Source organism: Bubalus kerabau, chromosome 4 (assembly GCF_029407905.1).
Source record: "Bubalus kerabau isolate K-KA32 ecotype Philippines breed swamp buffalo chromosome 4, PCC_UOA_SB_1v2, whole genome shotgun sequence".
In the NCBI taxonomy this organism is placed as follows: Eukaryota; Metazoa; Chordata; class Mammalia; order Artiodactyla; family Bovidae; genus Bubalus; species Bubalus kerabau.
Window position 1 is genome coordinate 107088226 of NC_073627.1, and position 19344 is coordinate 107107569.

The window sequence follows — 19344 nt, forward strand, 5'->3', positions numbered from 1 at the left end:
TATAATTGTAGAATTGTCTGTTTCTCACTTAAATTCTGTTCCATCTTCTGTATTCACCCAGTGATATTTTGCACTGCACACACTTCTGTATATGGGACTTCAGATCAGATCAGATCAGAGCAGTCGCTCAGTTGTGTCCAACTCTTAGCTACCCCATGAATTGCAGCACGCCAGGCCTCCCTGTCCATCACCAACTCCTGGAGTTCACTGAGACTCACGCCCATCGAGTCAGTGATGTCATCCAGCCATCTCATCCTCTGTCGTCTCCTTCTCCTGCCCCCAATCCCTTCCAGCATCAGAGTCTTTTCCAATGAGTCAACTCTTGGCATGAGGTGGCCAAAGTACTGGAGTTTCAGCTTTAGCATCATTCCTTCCAAAGAAATCCCAGGGCTGATCTCCTTCAGAATGGACTGGTTGGATCTCCTTGCAGTCCAAGGGACTCTCAAGAGTCTTCTCCAACACCACAGTTCAAAAGCATCAATTCTTCGGCGCTCAGCCTTCTTCACAGTCCAACTCTCACATCCATACATGGCCACAGGAAAAGCAATATGGGACTTAAAGAACCAGAAAACCAGTGGTTGTGTACTATAAGCACAGTGTTCTCTACTTTGTTTCCTTCACTTAATTCATCTCAGGGATCATTTTATTTCTCTCTCTATATATCTATATATCACTAGGGAAACCCATTGGTTGGTTGCAAAAGTCAAATACTTCTAGAGTTAAAAAAAAAAAAAAGATTTATATCATCATCTGGGATAGAAAAGTTTCAAAGCCACAAGCTTTGAAAACTCTTCTTTAACATAAAGTAGAAATTCTTTAAATCTTTGGAACATTGTCAGCATTATGAAAATAATTCTGTTATTTAAAGAGTGACAGTTGTGAAAGTCCTAATGTATATTTCTGTACTCTCGTGCTGCTGTAATTTTTAAAAGCAATTCACTTTATCTTATTCTCATATGCAGTATATAAGTATATTCTTATATAAAGATCTTATATATATAAAAATATATATATAAAAATCTTATATAAAGATTATTTTAAAGCAATTATGTAATTTTTCAAAAGAAAGTAAAAAATCATTTGTAATCCTTCAACCCAAAGGTGACAGTATTTTTCCTTCCAGGATTTCTTGTGTGTGTATTATGTATATTTTATATATATATTATTTTATTTTTATTTTCATAATTGAAATGCTATACATAGTTTAACGTATTATTTTATATTCCTTTTTTTCCTCCCATTTTGACTGTAATTTTCTTTTGAATTTAATTTTAAAGTAGCTATTCATTAACAGGATACCTGTTTTTGAGAGGTATCTGGTTAGTTTCAAAAATGAGTCTCAGCTATTTGATATTGAAGAATGTGCTCCTCTGTTTCTTTCTTTTTGTTACTCAACCTAGAATGTAATTAACTAGGTCCTGATAAGAGAGCACGTTTCTTTGAGTGACTTTTATCTATCCCATTTCTATTATGCTGGATAAGTTGTCAGGTTGATAACCTTAATAAAGTAACTCCATGGGTGAAAGAAAAGGGAGAATCTGTGTATCTTTTAATTTTTACTGGTTTCTAATTCCAACAGGGCCAATATTCCCACTTGGTTTTACTGGCAGCCTTTGATTGTATTGATGATACAAAGCTTGTGAAACAGATAATCATATCAGTAAGTAATTTGCATGGTCTTGAATTTAAGTTAAATGGATATATCATTTTTAAACATTTAAGTTTGATTTCACACATAGATGTGTAAAGTGTGCTTTCTGTCGGTATTTGTTATTTTTTAGTTGCCTTAATTAAGCCTAATTTGGGGGATTGCTTTATTCCTTTACAAACCATAATCTTGTTACTTGATATTACTAATTAATATTGCTTTAAACACGTAAAAGACTGCTTAAATTAGGATAGCATGACTTCTTAGACCATATGATTTGGGGTTGGCCAAAAAGTTCTTTTGGGCATACTATGGAAAAACTCTAATGAACTTTTTGGCCAACCCCATAGTAAATGAAAAATCAGCAATGCAGTGTTTAGATTTGATCAGAAATTTATTTACATAATTCTTCAGTTATTCAGGAACTTATGTCCCCCCAGGTAGAAGATATCCACGACCTTTTTCTCTCGCCCTTTGGAGAAACTACCTCTGTACAGCTTATCAATACATCTGTCCTGCCTTATCAATACATTGTCCTGACTAAATTTGCCCTCTGAAAAACTGAATATTCTCTTTAAAAAAAAAAAAAAACTTGCACCAATGTAGAAACTGCATTATGAAATAATTTTCTTTGTTCTTTAATTACTTTTCTGACTTCTGACCCTGTGATCTGCTTTTATTTTTCCTTCCTTTATTTCTAGCGGACAAGTGGTGTTGGACATGTGATACAGGTTGTAGGGGAAGGGATAAGGGAAGGGTTTTAAAACCACATATGTATAGACACCAGTTGTTCATCTGAAGGGTGTTAGACATAGATGGGGTCATTGCAGACATCTCAGTGACAGAAGCTGCTTCCACACTGTCTGTAGGGAGCAGCATATGAATGTTTAGAAAGAGGATTGCCCTGTTGGCTGTGGAGGTGCTGAGGCCTCTCTCAGTCCTATCTGGACCAGTGGAGCTGGGTGATCAGGGAGAATATCCCAACTAGTGCAGGGGCAGGAGATTTGTTCTCTTAGAAGCCAGCTGTACGTCCCAGTATGTGAATTTCTCATGCCCTTGCTGTCATTTTCCACCTTTTCCCTTGACTGTTTTAAGATTGTGATGACTTTCTCTGGAATAGGATTGTGGGAAGAAACAAGTTGGCAAGACTTTCATGTCACTAACTGAGTATTTTGACACATTCCTTGTGACTTTATTACCCTTTTGACTCCAATCAATAATGCTTGTTTTTCATTCCAGTGACAGAAATGTGAGGCCATAGATTGGCTAATGAATAAAGTTGTTTCATGAAAATGGAAACAGACTGGGCTATTGAACCCTTGCTTTTGTTTAATATTTTCATGACAACTGAAATTTGCATAACTGTTCCAAATGGATTTTAAGAGAAACCCAACTTCTTCAGAATTTGCCACAATTGTCTGCTAGATTTTTTTTTTTCCAAAGATTTATCCCACTTACAGTTGCTGTTGAAGCAGTGTTAATTCCTCATGCTTATCAGCTTGATTCCCACAACTGTTTAATCCACATTCCTAGTGACTTTCTCATACTTACGGTAGCTTACGCTGAAAATGGCCTCATTTGCTGATGTCCTGCCTCTGGCTGACAAATGCTCACTGGGTTCTGTGTATCATTAAACTCTGTAGCTAGCGATAAAGTTCTGGAATGCTAATTGTGCTTGCATTTCCCCCACCCATCCACCACAAAACCTGTGGCAGTATGCAGTGCTTTTTAAAAATACCCAGGAAAGCTTAGTGTTGCTAAGCATTCTGTTTAGGGTAACCAGACTTCTGAAATGTCAGGTTGAAATCACAGCCCGGTCAGCTGAGCCCTCACCTTTCAAAATGGATACTCACTGTTTCCCACCTATTTTGCTTTCCAAAATAAGCAGACTTAAAAATCCAATCCTGGAATTGTTGGTATGGTGCAGCTGCTTTGAGAGCAGTGAGTCTCTCGAAAGGAAGTAAGTACACTGACCAGTTGCTCTTCTGGAGTGAATAAATATTTATGCATACTTTTACATGTATTATCTCTAAAGTGCTGTACAGTTAGGTATAAAGGAAAATAACAGTGAACACCCAGCCTCCCGACTGATTGGGCATGCAGAAGTAAAACTTGGCAAATAGAGTTGAAGTTCAAGACCTTTGTGTCCTCTTTTTTTTTTTTAATATAATATATATATATACACCACCCCCCTTCCCATCCTCTCATATCTGTTCTGAAGGATTGGTACTTATTATTTGCATGCATTCCCTTATCATTTTGCTATATGTAAATGTTTACAGTATTTACATGTTTACAAATTCTATATAAGAGATGTGTGCGTTCTCCTGCAACTTGCTCTTTCCTTTGGCATTGTATTTGTCACTCATCTTCGGGGTCAACAAACTTTTTTAGTAAATGGCCAGATAGTAATTATTTTAGGATTTGTGGGCCATATCTGGTCTCTGTAGCATATTCTTGTTTGCTTTTTATTTTTTAAACAGCACATTAAAATGTTCAAAAATATATATTCTTAACTCACAGGAAGCACAGGCCATGGTTTACCCACAGTTGTTCTAAACCATTCGTTTTTCAATGCCAAATAATTTTCTACTATATGAATACACCACAGTTGATTTTTCCATTTTTCTGTTGATGGATGTTTAGGTGGTTTATAGTGTTTAAAACTTTAAACACTGTTATTATTTTTTGCTATTGCAAACAGTTCTATAATTATTCTTGCATGTCTCCTCATTTCTCTGAGGCATTTCCTTAGCAGAACTGAGGCTTGCCAGATATGCTGCCCATATGTTTATAAAGAGTCATGTGTCTGTGTTACCCGCCCAGCCACTACGAAACCTGTTGCATTATGCAGTGCTTATAAAAATAGCCAAGAAAGCTTAGTGTTGCTAAGCACTCTATTCAGAGTAACTGGTTTTTCTGAAATGTCAGGTTGACATTGTAGCCTAACAAGCACTCCTCCTTTTTGCTTTAAAACCAAGTTCCAGTTTAATCTCCACATAGTGTTCTCTGATGTCCCAACTGGACCTGCTGTCCACATCCTCTCAACTCTTACAGGCTTTTGTCCTTGCCGTCTGTTCATTTAGCAGTTAGTCGTGATCTCACCCAGGGCTTACAGACTCAGAAACATTCATTGACCAGGCAGGTAAATGAGTGAGGCAGGCCAAGTTGGAGGGGTGGTGGGGGCGCTGTGAAGAAAGGTGGGGAGTGTCCGTGCCTTGTCCAGGGCGATAGCCACCCCCAGCTCCCATCTCTGGGAATGTCAGCCCCATGGAGATAGGTCTTCCAACTTGTTTTTCTTTCTAATTGTGATAAAATTTTCCGTCTTAACCATTTTTAAGTGTACTGTTAAGTGATATTAAGTATATTCACATTGTTCTGCAACCAGTCTCCATAGCTTTTCCATCTTACAAAACCAAAACTGTACTTTAATAACCACATCCCAAGTTTTTGAGTACAGCCCAAAAGTTGGACTTCTGGATAAATCACCGTATTTTTTAAACAAAACACTCAATCACTGCCAGTGATCTTTCTTTTTACATTTCTGTTTTTATTCATTATTTAAATCCCTTATTTTTAGTTTTAACTTTTTATTGTGTTTTCTTGCCTATTCTGCTAGATTTTAGCTCATTAAGGTTAAGGCCAGTCTGCATTTCTTTTTGTTCCACACACAGCCTCCCACAGAGGAACGAGCACCATGGTTGGACGTGGATGGGCATTTTTGCATTTCTTTCTTCCACTGAAAATCTGTGTGTGCTCTAACCCTGCTTGCAGTGTGTACCTTTCTTTTTTTTTTTTTTTTTTCAGTGTGTACCTTTCATTTTGAGTTTTACCTTTCCTTCTTAAAAGAGGGTGGCGAAATAGGCATGCCAAAGAGTCTGACAAAGGTCCATCACAAGTTCAGAATAGCCACAGGTTTTCACAAGGGAGTTCTTTTGTTCTTCCTTCACTTTTCTTCTGTGTACATACCTTGTTTCACTTCAGTTCAGTCGCGCCTGACTCTTTGCAACCCCATGGACTGCAGCATGCCAGGCCTCCCTGTCCATCACCACCTCCCGAAGCTTGTTCAAACTCATGTCCATCAAGTCGGTGATGCCATCCAACCATTTCATCCTCTGTTGTCCCCTTTTCCTCCTACCTTCTATCTTTCCCAGCATCAGGGTCTTTTTCAGTGAGTCAGTTCTTCGCATCAGGTAGCCAAAGTATTGGAGCTTCAGCTTCAGCATCAGTCCTTCCAAGGAATATTCAGGACTGATTGCCTTTAGTGTGGACTGGTTTGATCTCCTTGCAGTCCAAGGGACTCTAAAGAGTCTTCTCCAACACCACAGTTCAAAAGCATCAATTCTTTGGTGCTCAACTTTCTTAATGGAAAAGGCAATGGCACCCCACTCCAGTACTCTTGCCTGGAAAATCCCATGGATGGAGGAGCCTGGTGGGTTGCAGTCCATGGGGTCGTTATGAGTCAGACACGACTGAGCGACTTCACTTTCACTTTTCACTTCATGCATTGGAGAAGGAAATGGCAACCCACTCCAGTGTTCTTGCCTGTAGAATCCCAGGGGCAGGGGAGCCTGGTGGGCTGCCCTCTCAGGGGTCGCACAGAGTCGGACACGACTGAAGTGACTTAGCAGCAGCAGCAGCAGCAGCTTTATGGTCCAACTCTCACATCCGTACATGACTACTAGAAAAGCCATAGCTTTGACCAGACAGACCTTTGTCAGCAAAGTAATGTCTCTGCTTTTTAATATGCCATCTAGGTTGGTCATAGCTTTTCTTCCAAGGAGCAAGCATCTTTTAATTTCATGGCTACATTCAACATCTGCAGTGATTTGGGAGCCCAAGAAAATAAAGTTTGCCACTGTTTCCATTGTTTCCCCATCTATTTGCCATGAAGTGATGGGACCAGATGCCATGATCTTAGTTTTTTGAATGTTTCAAGCCAACTTTTTCACTCTCCTCTTTCACTTTCAGCAAAAGGCTCTTGAGTTCTCTTTGCTTTCTGCTATAAGGGAGGTGTCATCTGCATATCTGAGGTTACTGATACTTCTCCCAGCAATCTTGATTTCAGCTTGTGCTTCATCCAGCCCAGCATTTCGCATGATGTACTCTGCATATAAATTAAATAAACGGAGTGACAATATACAGCCTTGATATACTCCTTTCCCATTTTGGAACCAGCCCGTTGTTCCATGTCCAGTTCTAACTGTTGATTCTTGACCTGCATACAACTTTCTCAGGAGGGAGGGAGGTGCTCTGGTATTCCCATCTGTTAAGAATTTTCCATAGTTTGTTGTGATCCACACAAAGGCTTTGGCATAGTCAATAAAGCAGAAGCCGATGTTTTTCTGGAACTCGCTTGCTTTTTCTGTGATCCAGTGGATGTTGGCAATTTGAACTCTGCCTTTTTTAAATCCAGCTTGAACATCTGGAACTTCTCGGTTTACATAGAGTTGAAGGCTCGCTTGGAGAATTTTGAGCATTACTTTGCTAGTGTGTGAGATACTAGTGTGTGTGGTAGTTTGAACATTCTTTGGCATTGTCTTTCTTTGGGCATACCTGCTTTAGAGTAAAATAAATAAGGGAAAGAAGTTACAACAATTAAAATTGTTTTGATTTTCTCTAAGTCAGAGGGAAAGTGAATTGAAAACCTGTACATTTGAACCTTTGTTTTTGGAGTTCTCTTTTGAGGATGCCAGACTCATGACTCCATCAGCTTTATTTAATCTCCATAGTTAAAGGTGCTGTACATTGAGAGGAGTTTTTTATACAAAGAAAATGACATAGCACTTCCCAGTTTGCAGAGTGAATTTTTTTATTTACTCCTGGTAGTGGCCCACAGGTTGGGCAGGTATATCAATTTCCTTTTGCACAGAGAAGGGAATTGATGTGTAGGGAGGTTTAAGGTTTTTCCAAAGGCTACACAACTTGAACTCAAAGACCAAATTCAACACAAATCAGCTGCGCTTTATAGCTCCCTCTTCCTGTCTCTGCCTGTTCTGACACTCGGTGTTCCCCAAGTGATCATCTAGAATTTTCTCTCCTTTGTGTATCCCAGGTTAAATAGAAATGAATTAGAATTCCATAAAACAGCATCACTCAGGCTGCCTTTTTTCCCCAAGATAGTAGGAGTTGGGGGAGAATTAAATGACACATTTTTAAGTAAACATTTTTTAGTTTCTTAGGATTGTTAGTTTATAAACATTATGCTATTTCAAGAAACAGACCAAGCTGAATGTAGATTCTAAATTCCTTAATTGCAAATTGAAAGGTAGTTAAATTTCAGTGAATTTGGCGGCTAGTCCTTGAGTAGTAGTTTTGCATGGGTTTATATGCATCTTGTGTTAAAGTGAAGCCATTTCTGCCTAAGCTAAATACACTGCACTAGCCCGTAAGTGTAGAGAAGACCAAGTCCATTGAAGAATACATGCTGGCTTCATGCCACCCCCCTTTTCTTCCTATACCAAGAGAAAATAGCTAAATAGCAGCCATTTATAGTTCTTCACAGCATACCCCACCCCCACCTTCCTTTTTTGGTTTTTTCCCTTCAAAAAATCAAATGTTTTAAAGGTATAATACTCCAGAGTGTTTTTTAAAGACAGCAAAGTTATGGAGGTCTTTTAACGATTGTAGAAATTCACCTAAGCTACATATAATTCTCAGTCTCTTCCTTCAACTGATTAAAGCATTTGTTTTCTTTTATGACTTAGTTAAAATTGAAATTGAAAAAGCCACATTAAAGGTAGCCCATATTTGTGGCACTAAATGTTCTTTATCAGAAATCCATATATTGAGTCTATTTGAGGCAAGTTTACCTTGAAATTGGAGAAAAGCTCCCATCCCCACGATAAATCATGTACATTTTTTTTCTGTCTTCCCCTTTTTTACTGAAATGTTAAGTTCATTTTTTCTGAGTGGTTTAAAATTGTATTCATTTTGAGGTGGTGATATCTGTTGTACATATTTTCCAGCTTGTTTTTTTTCCCCCCACTAAAATTACTAATCTTATTCTAATTGATAGGCCCTTAAGAGAATAGCAGATCTGAGTATAACATCTCCTAGAGAATTCCTTTCCTGATGAGGAGGGTACATGTTCTGTTTGAGAGAGACTAGAGTTGGATAGTCAGGGAACCAAAACTAGTCAGAGCCCTTTTACTAACACCCAGCATCATCCTGTGGGTCACCTCCCCCCTTTCGGGGTTCCTCATTTCTGTAAACGTGTGTGGTTGGGCTTGAGTTTTTCTGTGGCCCCAACCAGTTCTGAAGAATCTCTGGTGTTCAGATGCACATGGCTTTGAATATTTATTAGGTTTGTTTTATAAGAAATAGGAATGTTAAGGGAAGGTGAATGATTTTTTTGTTTCATATTTAGAATAAAGGAATTTTTACACAGTGATTTCTCTGTCTTAGTAGACATCACCAAATCTATACGGGAGCTCATTTGGGGTGGGGATGACATGGCCTTTTTTCCTTAAACTCAAACAACTAGAAAAGGAGGTTACTGTTCTTGGTAACTTGATGGGAAATGTCATAGAAAGCAATTATGTGTAGCTGCTCCATAGAGTCTTTCTGCAATTATTTCCCTTCCCCCCTCTTTTTGTTTTCCATGCAATACTTCATTTGCTATGAATAAGTAACCTAACTTTAAAAGCCTTTATCCACTTGTTCTATTTAACAGAGTTTCTTTATCTCCGTTCACATACGTCTCAGTGGGGAAATTGTAGGAAGAATGGTCCCGATCAATGCTGATGCTGCATTTAAGTGCAGCTGCAAATTAACTGTATCTGCTCAGTGGCCCCAGCAAGCAGTGTCCCAAGTAATAGCCGCCTAAGAAATATTGGTTACGATGAATGAGTTAGCTCCTTAAGTCCTTGGGCTTGGTCAGTCAGCTATAAATGGATTGTTCAGTAATGCTAGTCCCAGTAGAGAAGCAGTTCTGTGTTCCTTGTGTAAGAAATTTCTTTAGCGTTAATGAGACGATTTCAGAACTAGCTGTACATTTTTCATTATGTTGGGGGAAAGTTATGTATCCTTCTTTTCTATTCAGATTCTAAGCATAGTTTAAGTGTATAGTTTCACTTTCTGTTTTTATAATTTTACAGGAAATTATCAATTCCTTGCCGAACATAGTAAATGACAAATATGGAAGGAAGGTCCTATTGTATTTACTAAGCCCCAGAGATCCTGCCCACACGGTACGAGAGATCATTGAAGTTCTACAGAAGGGAGACGGTAATGCACACAGGTAAGGGCTTAAGCCCACTCTGGTTGTTCATTCATTTTGAGTGGCACACGTGTCCACATCTCATGCTTTCTCCCTCAAACTCCAAAGGTGAATTCCATTTTTAAGCCTGTAGTTGTGGCAGATTCTTAAAAGTTTTTATCCTGAAAAGGAAATGAAAGTATCCTGCCAAAAGAATGCCTCTGGGACCCAGCACATAGTAGTTGACTGGGTGTGTGGTATTTTTGTGATTTTGCTTTATATTTAAAGCAACCAGTTAGTCAAGTCCTCTAGAGAGCAGAATCCATATTGTAATCTAAACATGTGTTGTCTTGTGAGATATTTTGTTGTTGTCTTTATTTGGTTTGGGGTGTGTGTGTGTGTTACACAAGGCGAGCTTCACTTACTGAGTGCCCATTCTGTGCCAGGCACTGTTCAGATCCTGGGGACCCAAAAATGAAAGATATCCCAGCCTCCAATTGCTTATCCATGTGCACAGCAGAAATCAGACAATTAGAGCAGGACATTAGCTCTTAAAAGCCTTAGAGGTTTCTGTATTAGCAAAGCACCACATTAACTTTGCTATTCATCTTACCTTGATTCTTCATTCATCATGTTCCCACAGTAAGAAAGACACAGAGATCCGCCGACGAGAGCTCTTAGAGTCCATTTCTCCAGCCTTGTTAAGCTACCTGCAGGGACACGCCCAGGAGGTGGTCCTGGATAAGTCCGCGTGTGTGCTGGTGGCTGACATCCTGGGCACTGCCACGGGAGACGTGCAGCCCGCCATGGACGCTGTTGCCAGCCTGGCAGCGGCAGAGCTACATCCTGGCGGCAAGGACGGAGAGGTGAGATGCTACTGTGAGACAGGCGAGAAAGCCGCCATGGCCACAGAAACTCCCGTCTCTGGGAGCACTGCTAGAAAGAGCCTTTTAATGATTGTTCACTCACCCCTTACCCACAGTACATTTGGAAATTGTGAATTCAGAACACCAATGCTGTTAACACTCACTTTAACACTCACTGTCTTTTGATGACTCTACATTATCTGCAGAGTAAAAACAGACTCCTGTTAATATTGTCCATGACTGACCCAGGCTGCCTTTCCAGCATTCTCTGTGTTCTTAATTCTGTTTAGAATTTGCTGCGGACTTTTGTACTTCTTCATTTGTATGTACTTCTTTTCTCAGTCGCAAGTGCTGCCCATACTTCCATTTTCCCGCACTTTTCCTGCAGAAACTGCCTATTCATCCTTCCGAGTCCTCAGAATCCTTCTCCATGAAGTCTTTCTTAATTCCCTCTCAAGCAGAAACTCTATGCTCTTTCCTTTTTTTTTTTGAATTATTATTTATTTTTGGCTGTGTTGGGTCTTTGTTGCTGTGTGCAGGCTTTCTCCAGTTGCAGCGAGCAGGAGCTGCTCTCTAGTTGCAATGCACAGGCTTTTCACTGCGGTGAGTCCTCCTGCTGCAGAGCACAGGCTGTAGGTGAGTGGGTTTCAGTAGTCACGGTGCACAAGCTTAGTTGCCCCATTGGCATGTGGTATCTTAATTCCCAGACCAGGAATTGGACCCATGTTCCTTGCATAGACAGGCAGACTTTTAACCACTGGACCATCAGGAAAATCCTCTTTGCTCTTTCTAATTGCTCTTGCTTCTGTTATTTGGGTCTTGTATTATTCTGTCTTGTATCTCAAGCTTATTGGTTCATGCACCAGTTACGTGCTAGGCAGTGGCCCACACTTCCCCCTACCCCCACCTAAAAAAGAGAATGCCCCTTGGAGAAACATTATAGTTAAATAAATATGTACACAAATGATTATTTATTGTAGAATAGAGATAAGCGGTGTGAAGGAAAACTTTAGGTTCTATGGGATTGTATATGAATGAGAACCAACTTGTCCTCAGAGGACTTCCCAGGGCAGTGAAAGCTAAGCTGAGACCCAGAAGATCAGTAGCTGAGTGAAGGAAGAAGATTCTAGGCAGAGAGAAGAGCCATGTGCAGCCTCCTGGAGGAAGTAAAGAGCTCAGCATGTTTGAGAACAGCAGGCACAGGGGGCTGGAAATCAGTGAGCAGAGGGAAGAAGAAGGCAGAAGCCACATTCTGCTGGGGCCTCGTCCCGTGCAGGGTTGTGAGCTCCTGATGGAAAGACATGTTTGGGGAGCTGGCCGTTGTCTGACACAAGAGATGGGGAAAGAAATAGGCCAGGGGTCTTAGAGATGCCCTGACTCCTGCCATCATGGAGCAGATCCTATTAACAAATTGGGATGATGCATGTGTCTTGAAAGTTCCTCTGTAAGGAGATAGAGCTTGTCTCCCACACTGGACACGGAGAGATTGATCTCTATACAAACAGTTCATATGGCCCTTGAAAAGGAGGGAGGTTAAGCTGAAAGATGGTTTCTTATCCTGCTCACCAGGCAGTGCTCCTCAGGCACCTGTACTTAAACATCGTTCAACATCAGGGTTCAGTGTTTCTACTGTGTTGCTCCTCAGAACTGCATATGATGATCTGAAAAGTGGTTTGTGTGATTTTAAGACGAGCCTAGTGGTAAGGCTGTTCAATCTAGAGCTCGCGAAGCTGAGTGTGAGCTGTGTTGGTGGCTGTGTTATCTTGAATAACTGTCTTTGTTTCAGTTGGGGTTGGAGTAGGTCTTGTCTCTCCAGGAGTAGTAGTCATTCTCAATAAAGACCTCTTAAGCCTTGTGAACGGAGAAGGCAATGGCACCCCACTCCAGTACTCTTGCCTGGAAAATCCCATGGATGGAGGAGCCTGGTAGGCTGCAGTCCATGGGGTCGCGAAAAGTCAGACACGACTGAGCGACTTCACGTTCACTTTTCACTTTCATGCATTGGAGAAGGAAACGGCAACCCACTCCAGTGTTCTTGCCTGGAAAATCCCAGGGACAGGGGAGCCTGGTGGGCTGCCCTCTCAGGGGTCGCAGAGTTGGACACGACTGAAGCGACTTAGCAGCAGCAGCAGGCCTTGTGGAACTTTCAGCTCGCCTGAGACCCTTATCCATATGTGGTGATATCAGGTGGATGAGAGCAGCTTCTTAATTAATGTGTTCTTGATCTCTCACAGCTTCACATAGCAGAACATCCTGCTGGACATTTGGTTCTGAAGTGGTTAATCGAGCAAGATAAAAAGATGAAAGAACGTGGAAGAGAAGGTAGGCTGTGCAACTTGACCTCTTCTGGTATTGTATGTGAAATTTCAGTAATGTCTGGCATCCTTGAAGTTTATGCTGGCCTTTTATGAGCTCAGATGAAAGCTTGTTGAGTGTTGAGACATGATAGCTGTAAGAAATGATTTAGTGGTTACTATTTTTTTCCCCTGGAGATTTGTCTCCTTGAGTCCTTCCATTTTCTTTCCCTTTCCCACCCTCCCTCCCTCTTCTACTACTTCAGACCTCAAAAAACAGGCTTGTCCAGTGCTTTAAAATGCCATTTTTATTTGAGGATGGTGAGAGCTGAGTAGGAGGGCCCGTTTGTGAGTATCATCACCCCAATTGAAAAACATATTTATCTCTAGTTTTGAGGAAAGGATAACCAGAAGAAAATTACCCTTATCAGAGAATTTTGAACTGATGCCGGTTTGGCCTTGGAATGCATATGACCAAAGAGCAAGCCAGTCCTTGGCACTTCACGGTTTTTCATAAACCTTACAGCTGCTCTGTAGAAACTCAGCTCCCAGGAGGACGACGGCATCTTTTATCTAAGTGAGAAGTTGCATGTCCTTCCCCTGTCAGTCCTGTCTCTTTGACCAGACCTTCTCTTTCTAAATTCAAACTCGATTCAGACTCTATTTTAGCCACTAAAGAGATTTCCTCCCACTGAGTTAAAACAGTTCAGGCTTTCTATTACTGTGTCTGGAAAAAGTGACAGGTCATGAATTGATGTCTTGAGGCAAGTTGCGGTGCTGGTGGCTAGCAAGGCAACCACTGAGGCAGTAGAGCTCTCACTTCTCACTCTGTCTTTAAGAAGATAGACTTGGTCCTATTTCTCACTGTAATTTTTTTTAATAAAAAAGAAATCTTCTTGTAATAAACTTTGAAGAAAAAATAGTATATTGAATCATCTTTTTCATTATTAAAAAGTCGATACACAGTTGAGCTGAGTTTATGTCAGAAAAGTTCTCTTGCTTACTTTTAAAATGTGAAGAATTTTCTAGTGACTTTTCTCCTTATTTCAATTGCACTGGCAACCCTAAAACACATCTGCTTGGACTCGAAGTATTCATCATTTTCATGTAGCACCGAATGCATGGCTACCAGTCTTGGTTATCTGTTGCTGTGTAACAAGCTGCCTCAAAATCTAGTCGTATTCAGAACAGCATTCATTTGGTGGTGTTCGGTGGAGCTCTACCGAGTCACCCAGGGCTGCTTGGCTTGGGGCCGAGTACCCCCTTACACCATGACTGGCAGTGGCTAAGTCCAGCAGCCTCAGTCCCCCTCTCTGGCGTGCTGAGTTTCCTTACAACATAGTGGTCGAGTTTCAGGACAATGAAGTAGGTACGTGGTACTTCGTGATTTAGCCTCAGAAGTGATTTAAGGTCACTTGTACCATACTTTCATGTCAGTCACAAAGGCCCATCCAGTTCACAAGAAGATACCAGTTCCACCTCTAGATGGGGAAGTGGCACTATTCTAGAAGCATACGCAGGAAAGGAGATGTTGCTGTGGCCACCTTTGCAAAATGTCATCTGCCTCACCAGCTGGTTTCTGTCCCTCTTGAGCACAAGCCACAGAGTGACATAGCCATAGACCCCTTGGCTTTTAAAGGTTCCTCACTATTGGATATCTTTGAACGAATTATTCTTAGGACCTACCCAAGATATCTGCCTTTAAAATAGGTTGTCCCTACTTCCATCTGTACCAGATCCTGGTATTCAGAGTTTCTCCTTTGTCCTGGAGTTAGTCATGCTTAGATGACCCAGTGAATACGGTAATATACTCTAAAACCTTGGGAATCAGATGTACTGCAATAACCAAAGATGAATGGTATTTTTGATGGGAGAACAAATGTTTAGTGTTGTAGAGAGAAAACATAATGGTGTTCATGGCACCTTCAGCGTGAGCGTTTTCCTTGAGGAGCAACTTGATTTTAACCAAACACTGCTATTACAACCTTTACTTCCTGAAAAACTTTCAGATTAGGGTTAAATCATTAAATAGTACAAAGAAATGCAAACCTGACCAGGTGAACATTTTATAAAAAGTCATTGTTTCTCTTGAGTAATTACTGCTAAACATAGCTGGGGATTTGGGTCAGAGTTGAAAGAAATGGCTATATTAAAAACACGTTATATCAAGCTGAGCTTAACATTGTCAAGCTTAGCTTAACAATATCGTGTTAAGTGATATTGGGTGATGTTTCCCACTCTAAGAGTAGTAGAGAGAGTGATTGGGAGTTTAAATATTGGTATATGACGTTCATGAAGTTTCAGTTTATTTTACAGGTTGTTTTGCAAAAACACTCATAGAACGTGTTGGTGTGAAGAACCTGAAGTCCTGGGCTAGTGTCAATCGAGGAGCCATTATTCTCTCTAGGTATGTAGAGTGTGTTCCTTTCCTGCTGAGGCTTCTTATCCAAACGCCTGTTGGTGCAAAACATGGTTCCTTCACATTTATTTTTCAGTTGGAATGTCTGTTTTCAGTAGCCCAGCATTCCTCTCAGTCACCCTTGGTCTTAATTTGCCAAATATTAGAGAGTAAATGTCACTTTTTCTATATGCCCTCTTTTGGATATCAAGGATCATAAAATTAGGGCGTTTACAAGGTATCATTTGATTGTTTCACCATATTTTTGGTTTTGACCACAGTATAATTGTATGCTTTTTTAATGTATTAGTTTTTTATTCCTGTGGAATCTGATGAAGGTTTTTTTTTTAAATCACAACTGACTTTACATATAATTCTTTGTTTTCAACTATTCTGAAAGGATTCAAGAAGCATTAGCTATTATAGTCTACCTGCTTATCTTTGTTTCTAATTAAAATGATAGAAAATTAATGATTTGTGAATTGAGACATATGGTTAACTTGTATATTTTTGCCTGGACATAGGTTGAGTTTATAATTTACAGGGCATTGAAATTGCCATGTATTCTGTTCCCAGATAAAACCCTTCTATTAAGGATATTCATTTTAAAATAGATTCTGTGTTGTTTTAAAGCAATCACAGTTGATTTTCCCCCCTGCTGTTTCATCAAGCTTTGGAAAAAACAGTTACCAGTTTCAGCTTGAATTTCCCATAGTATTTCACATGCAAGATCCTCTGCAGTTTAATTTGCATTGTTTATACGTCACAGGGGTTTCTTCAGTTTATGTTTTGATTTGGTACACATGCACTCACAAGTGTGTACATTCCAAATGGGCATTCTTTTTTTTTTGGTATATCAGTATCTCCAGATGCACAGGTGATACTGATCACTAGTTTATTCCTCATTAAAATTAGCTCATTTTCCAGTTGATGTTGAGCAGCTGGAGTCCATTAGTTGAAACGTGAACTCTTTTGACATGGATTTCTTTGCCAGGCATTTGGAGTGTTAACAACCTACTGACATATTCTTTCATTACATGCAATTGACTAAAAATTCTGGCAGTGCCATAAAATTAATTTTTTAAGATTGATCATCAATCAGAACTCCCCTTGGGTGGATTTCAAACATGAGAAGGATACTGTAGGTTTATTATGGAGTACTCCTTAAAACTGAAATATGAAATATCTGAGATTCTAAGAGAAGTGAAGCTGTAGATAATAATTGATTATTATAATTATTGTGTATTTGGTTATAGATTATTGTCAGTCACGTGTTTGACTTGTTTGGCAAGATTCTTTGCTTGTTTATATTTTTCTTTAAACTCATGCAGTACATGTATGTGTTTTTATTTTTGGTTTGTTTGTTTTGCTAAATCTTTTTAGGAGTAAGTGGAAAAGCCTCATTCTGGGTAAAAAAAAAAAAAACAGCCTTGTATGCAGTCTGAAAAATAACTCAGGGAAGCATTATTCTCTAGCATTGAAATGCATGGGTTCCATTCCCAGCTCACTGTGTGGCCTTGCACAAATTATTCAACTTTTCTGAGCCTTAATTTTTTTGGATGTAAAATGAGATTAATAATAATCCTAGGTTGTTAGGAAAACTAAATGAGATAATGCATACGTGATGCTTAGCAGTAGGTCTAATGCGTATGTTCAATAAATATTAACTTGTATTACTATTGTGCACAATGTGACTGTGTATTTAGCCAAGGTATATAAAATAAAAACACCTAGTGAGTCACAAGTCTGTTAAGAGGGCACCTTTCAGCTTTGCAGGTGGCAGGCAGTACTTGTTGCTTGTCTCCCACAGGCATTGGAATGCTGTTGGGGGCTGCTCATTTCCCCTCCTCTCTATGGACACTATGGAAATATTGCAGCCAAGGTCTTTCAAAAGTGCCAAGTGATTACTTTCTAGGATGTACTTCAGTGGTCAGTAAATGTGGTCATGAGGAAGTCAGGGGAGAATAAGAAATTCAGCCCTGGTGTTTGACAACAGAGTCCCTATGACCTGGCCCCTATCTAGAGAAAGGGGCCTACTTGTTGCCAGCCTGCAGGGCCCCGCTCACCTGGGATAGAGTGCCCCAGCAAGGTCTCAGAGAGCAGAGCTGACCTTATCTTATTCAGTGACTCACATCGAGTACTTAACTACGTGTCAGGCTCTGGCTAAGTGCTTTAGGTACGAGATCATGTGAGCCTCAAAAAACAACCCTGTGAGGTAGGAGGTGGATTCTTCTGTTGATTCCATTCTACAGGCCAGGAAATTGCAGTCTTTGAGAATTTTAATGCACACTCTTGGTTGTACAGTTACTAGAGTGTCAGAGGCATTTCTCAAATCTGGACAGGTGAGGTATAAGATAAACCTCTTCGCCCCTTCAGTCAATGTTTTAGCAACAGAGTTCAGCAAGAAGGCCATTTGTTAACTGCTTAGCTTTTATGCTGCCCGCCTCCCTACATGTACACCTACTCGTAGATGTTAACTCAGCTACTCTGAGCATTTCTTGACTGTCTGCTCTGAATGTTTTACAGTGTCTGAAGGTAGTGTTTGCAGACCAATCTAGGAGGCTTTATGAAATACACTTTTTTGTTGTTGTTTATTTCTGTCTTCTCTCTTCAGCCTTCTCCAGAGTTCTGATCAAGAAGTTGCAAATAAAGTCAAAGCTGGACTGAAAAGCCTGATTCCTGCCTTGGAAAAAAGCAAAAACACCAGCAAAGGAATAGAAATGCTACTTGAAAAACTGACTGCCTAGGTGGAAACAGTTAAGAACAAGTTGGAATCATTTTTCTTGTTCTGTTTTCCCAGTGCAGGAAAGAAGGGCTAGGGTCCATCTTACTGGTAATTTGGGTGCTCTGTATATGTGTTTCTTCTTTGTATAAGAATCTATTTATAAAATGGTTTCTAAAAATGTCCTTTTTAAGAAAACAGTCTCAGCCTTCTCTTTTATCATATTGAATAGTAAGCAAGTCACAATGGAAAAGGTTTGACAGTCGTACACAAGGACCAAACAAATTCCTATAAGGTAGTTGTATGCACTGATTCAGGGGGAAAGACACCTTGAGCGAACCGTCTGAGAGAGCTTCTTGGAGGAGGAGGAATCGGAGAGCTTCAGGTGAGGCCATGTGTGCGTGCTCAGTTGCTCAGGTGCACCACGTCTGACTCTTTGTGACCCCACCCCATGAACCGTAGCCCACCAGGTTCCTCTGTCCCTGGGATTCTTCTGGTGAGAATGCTGGAGTGGGTTGCCATTTCCTCCTCCAGGGGATCTTCCCGAGGATGTGGTGGATGAGAGCCCCGGGGAGTCTTTGGTGGGAGCAGTGCTTCAGGAACCCTTGGGGCCCAATGGGCACAGGTATGGGGCCTCTCTGCATCTAGGGCAGCTGCATTCCCAGCTGCCTGATGGATTGGACACCATGTTAGATTTTGTTGGAAACAAGCGACTGCAGTAAATTAAGATTTGTAGGGGAAAATATGCTGGATGAATGAAAGGATCACACTGGGTCGCAGTGTGAATGTCAGGGTCACAGGGAAGATCTTCCTGTCTTTGAAACTGGGTCTTCCAGCTCTTTGTAATGAGACTCTCTTTTTTGGAACTTTTCCCTAAAGCAGTTGAGGCCTCCAGGGTTTGAGTTAGAAGGAAGGTTATGCGGATTTGTTAATAATGCAGCAATTTGAATTTAAGTACAAGTCAGGTGTTTGAATTTTAAAACTACACTTGACTCCCAAGGAACCAAGTTTGGAAGGATTGGTAGACCTTGGCAGGATTCGTAGTCAGGCTCACGTAGCCCTGCCTATGAACACTGGCTGCTTTTGAAAGCAAGCTTCAGTGCTTTCTCTAAGTAGTCTGCTGTGACAGCACAGCCACTTGATTCTGCGCCCGGGTTACACCCGAGCACCCGGAGCCTTTCCTGCCAGACTGCCTGGTCCCAGGACTACTACCGCA

General features: G+C 40.5%; 1 protein-coding gene across 4 annotated transcripts in view; it reads left to right on the plus strand.

Moving 5' to 3' along the window:
- PUM3 (pumilio RNA binding family member 3) overlaps positions 1-18326 on the plus strand; it is a 141912-nt gene extending 123586 nt beyond the window's left edge. For 3 of the 4 annotated variants that reach the window (XM_055578197.1, XM_055578200.1, XM_055578198.1), the window contains 6 exons: positions 1580-1660; positions 9748-9890; positions 10492-10714; positions 12949-13036; positions 15313-15415; positions 18021-18326. In XM_055578197.1, the coding sequence (XP_055434172.1) occupies positions 1580-1660; positions 9748-9890; positions 10492-10714; positions 12949-13036; positions 15313-15415; positions 18021-18153 (771 nt within the window). In that variant the 3' untranslated portion in view covers positions 18154-18326. The remainder of the gene's footprint in view (positions 1-1579; positions 1661-9747; positions 9891-10491; positions 10715-12948; positions 13037-15312; positions 15416-18020) is intronic. The other variant, XM_055578199.1, reaches the window with a different exon arrangement.
- Positions 18327-19344: the final 1018 nt, after the last annotated feature.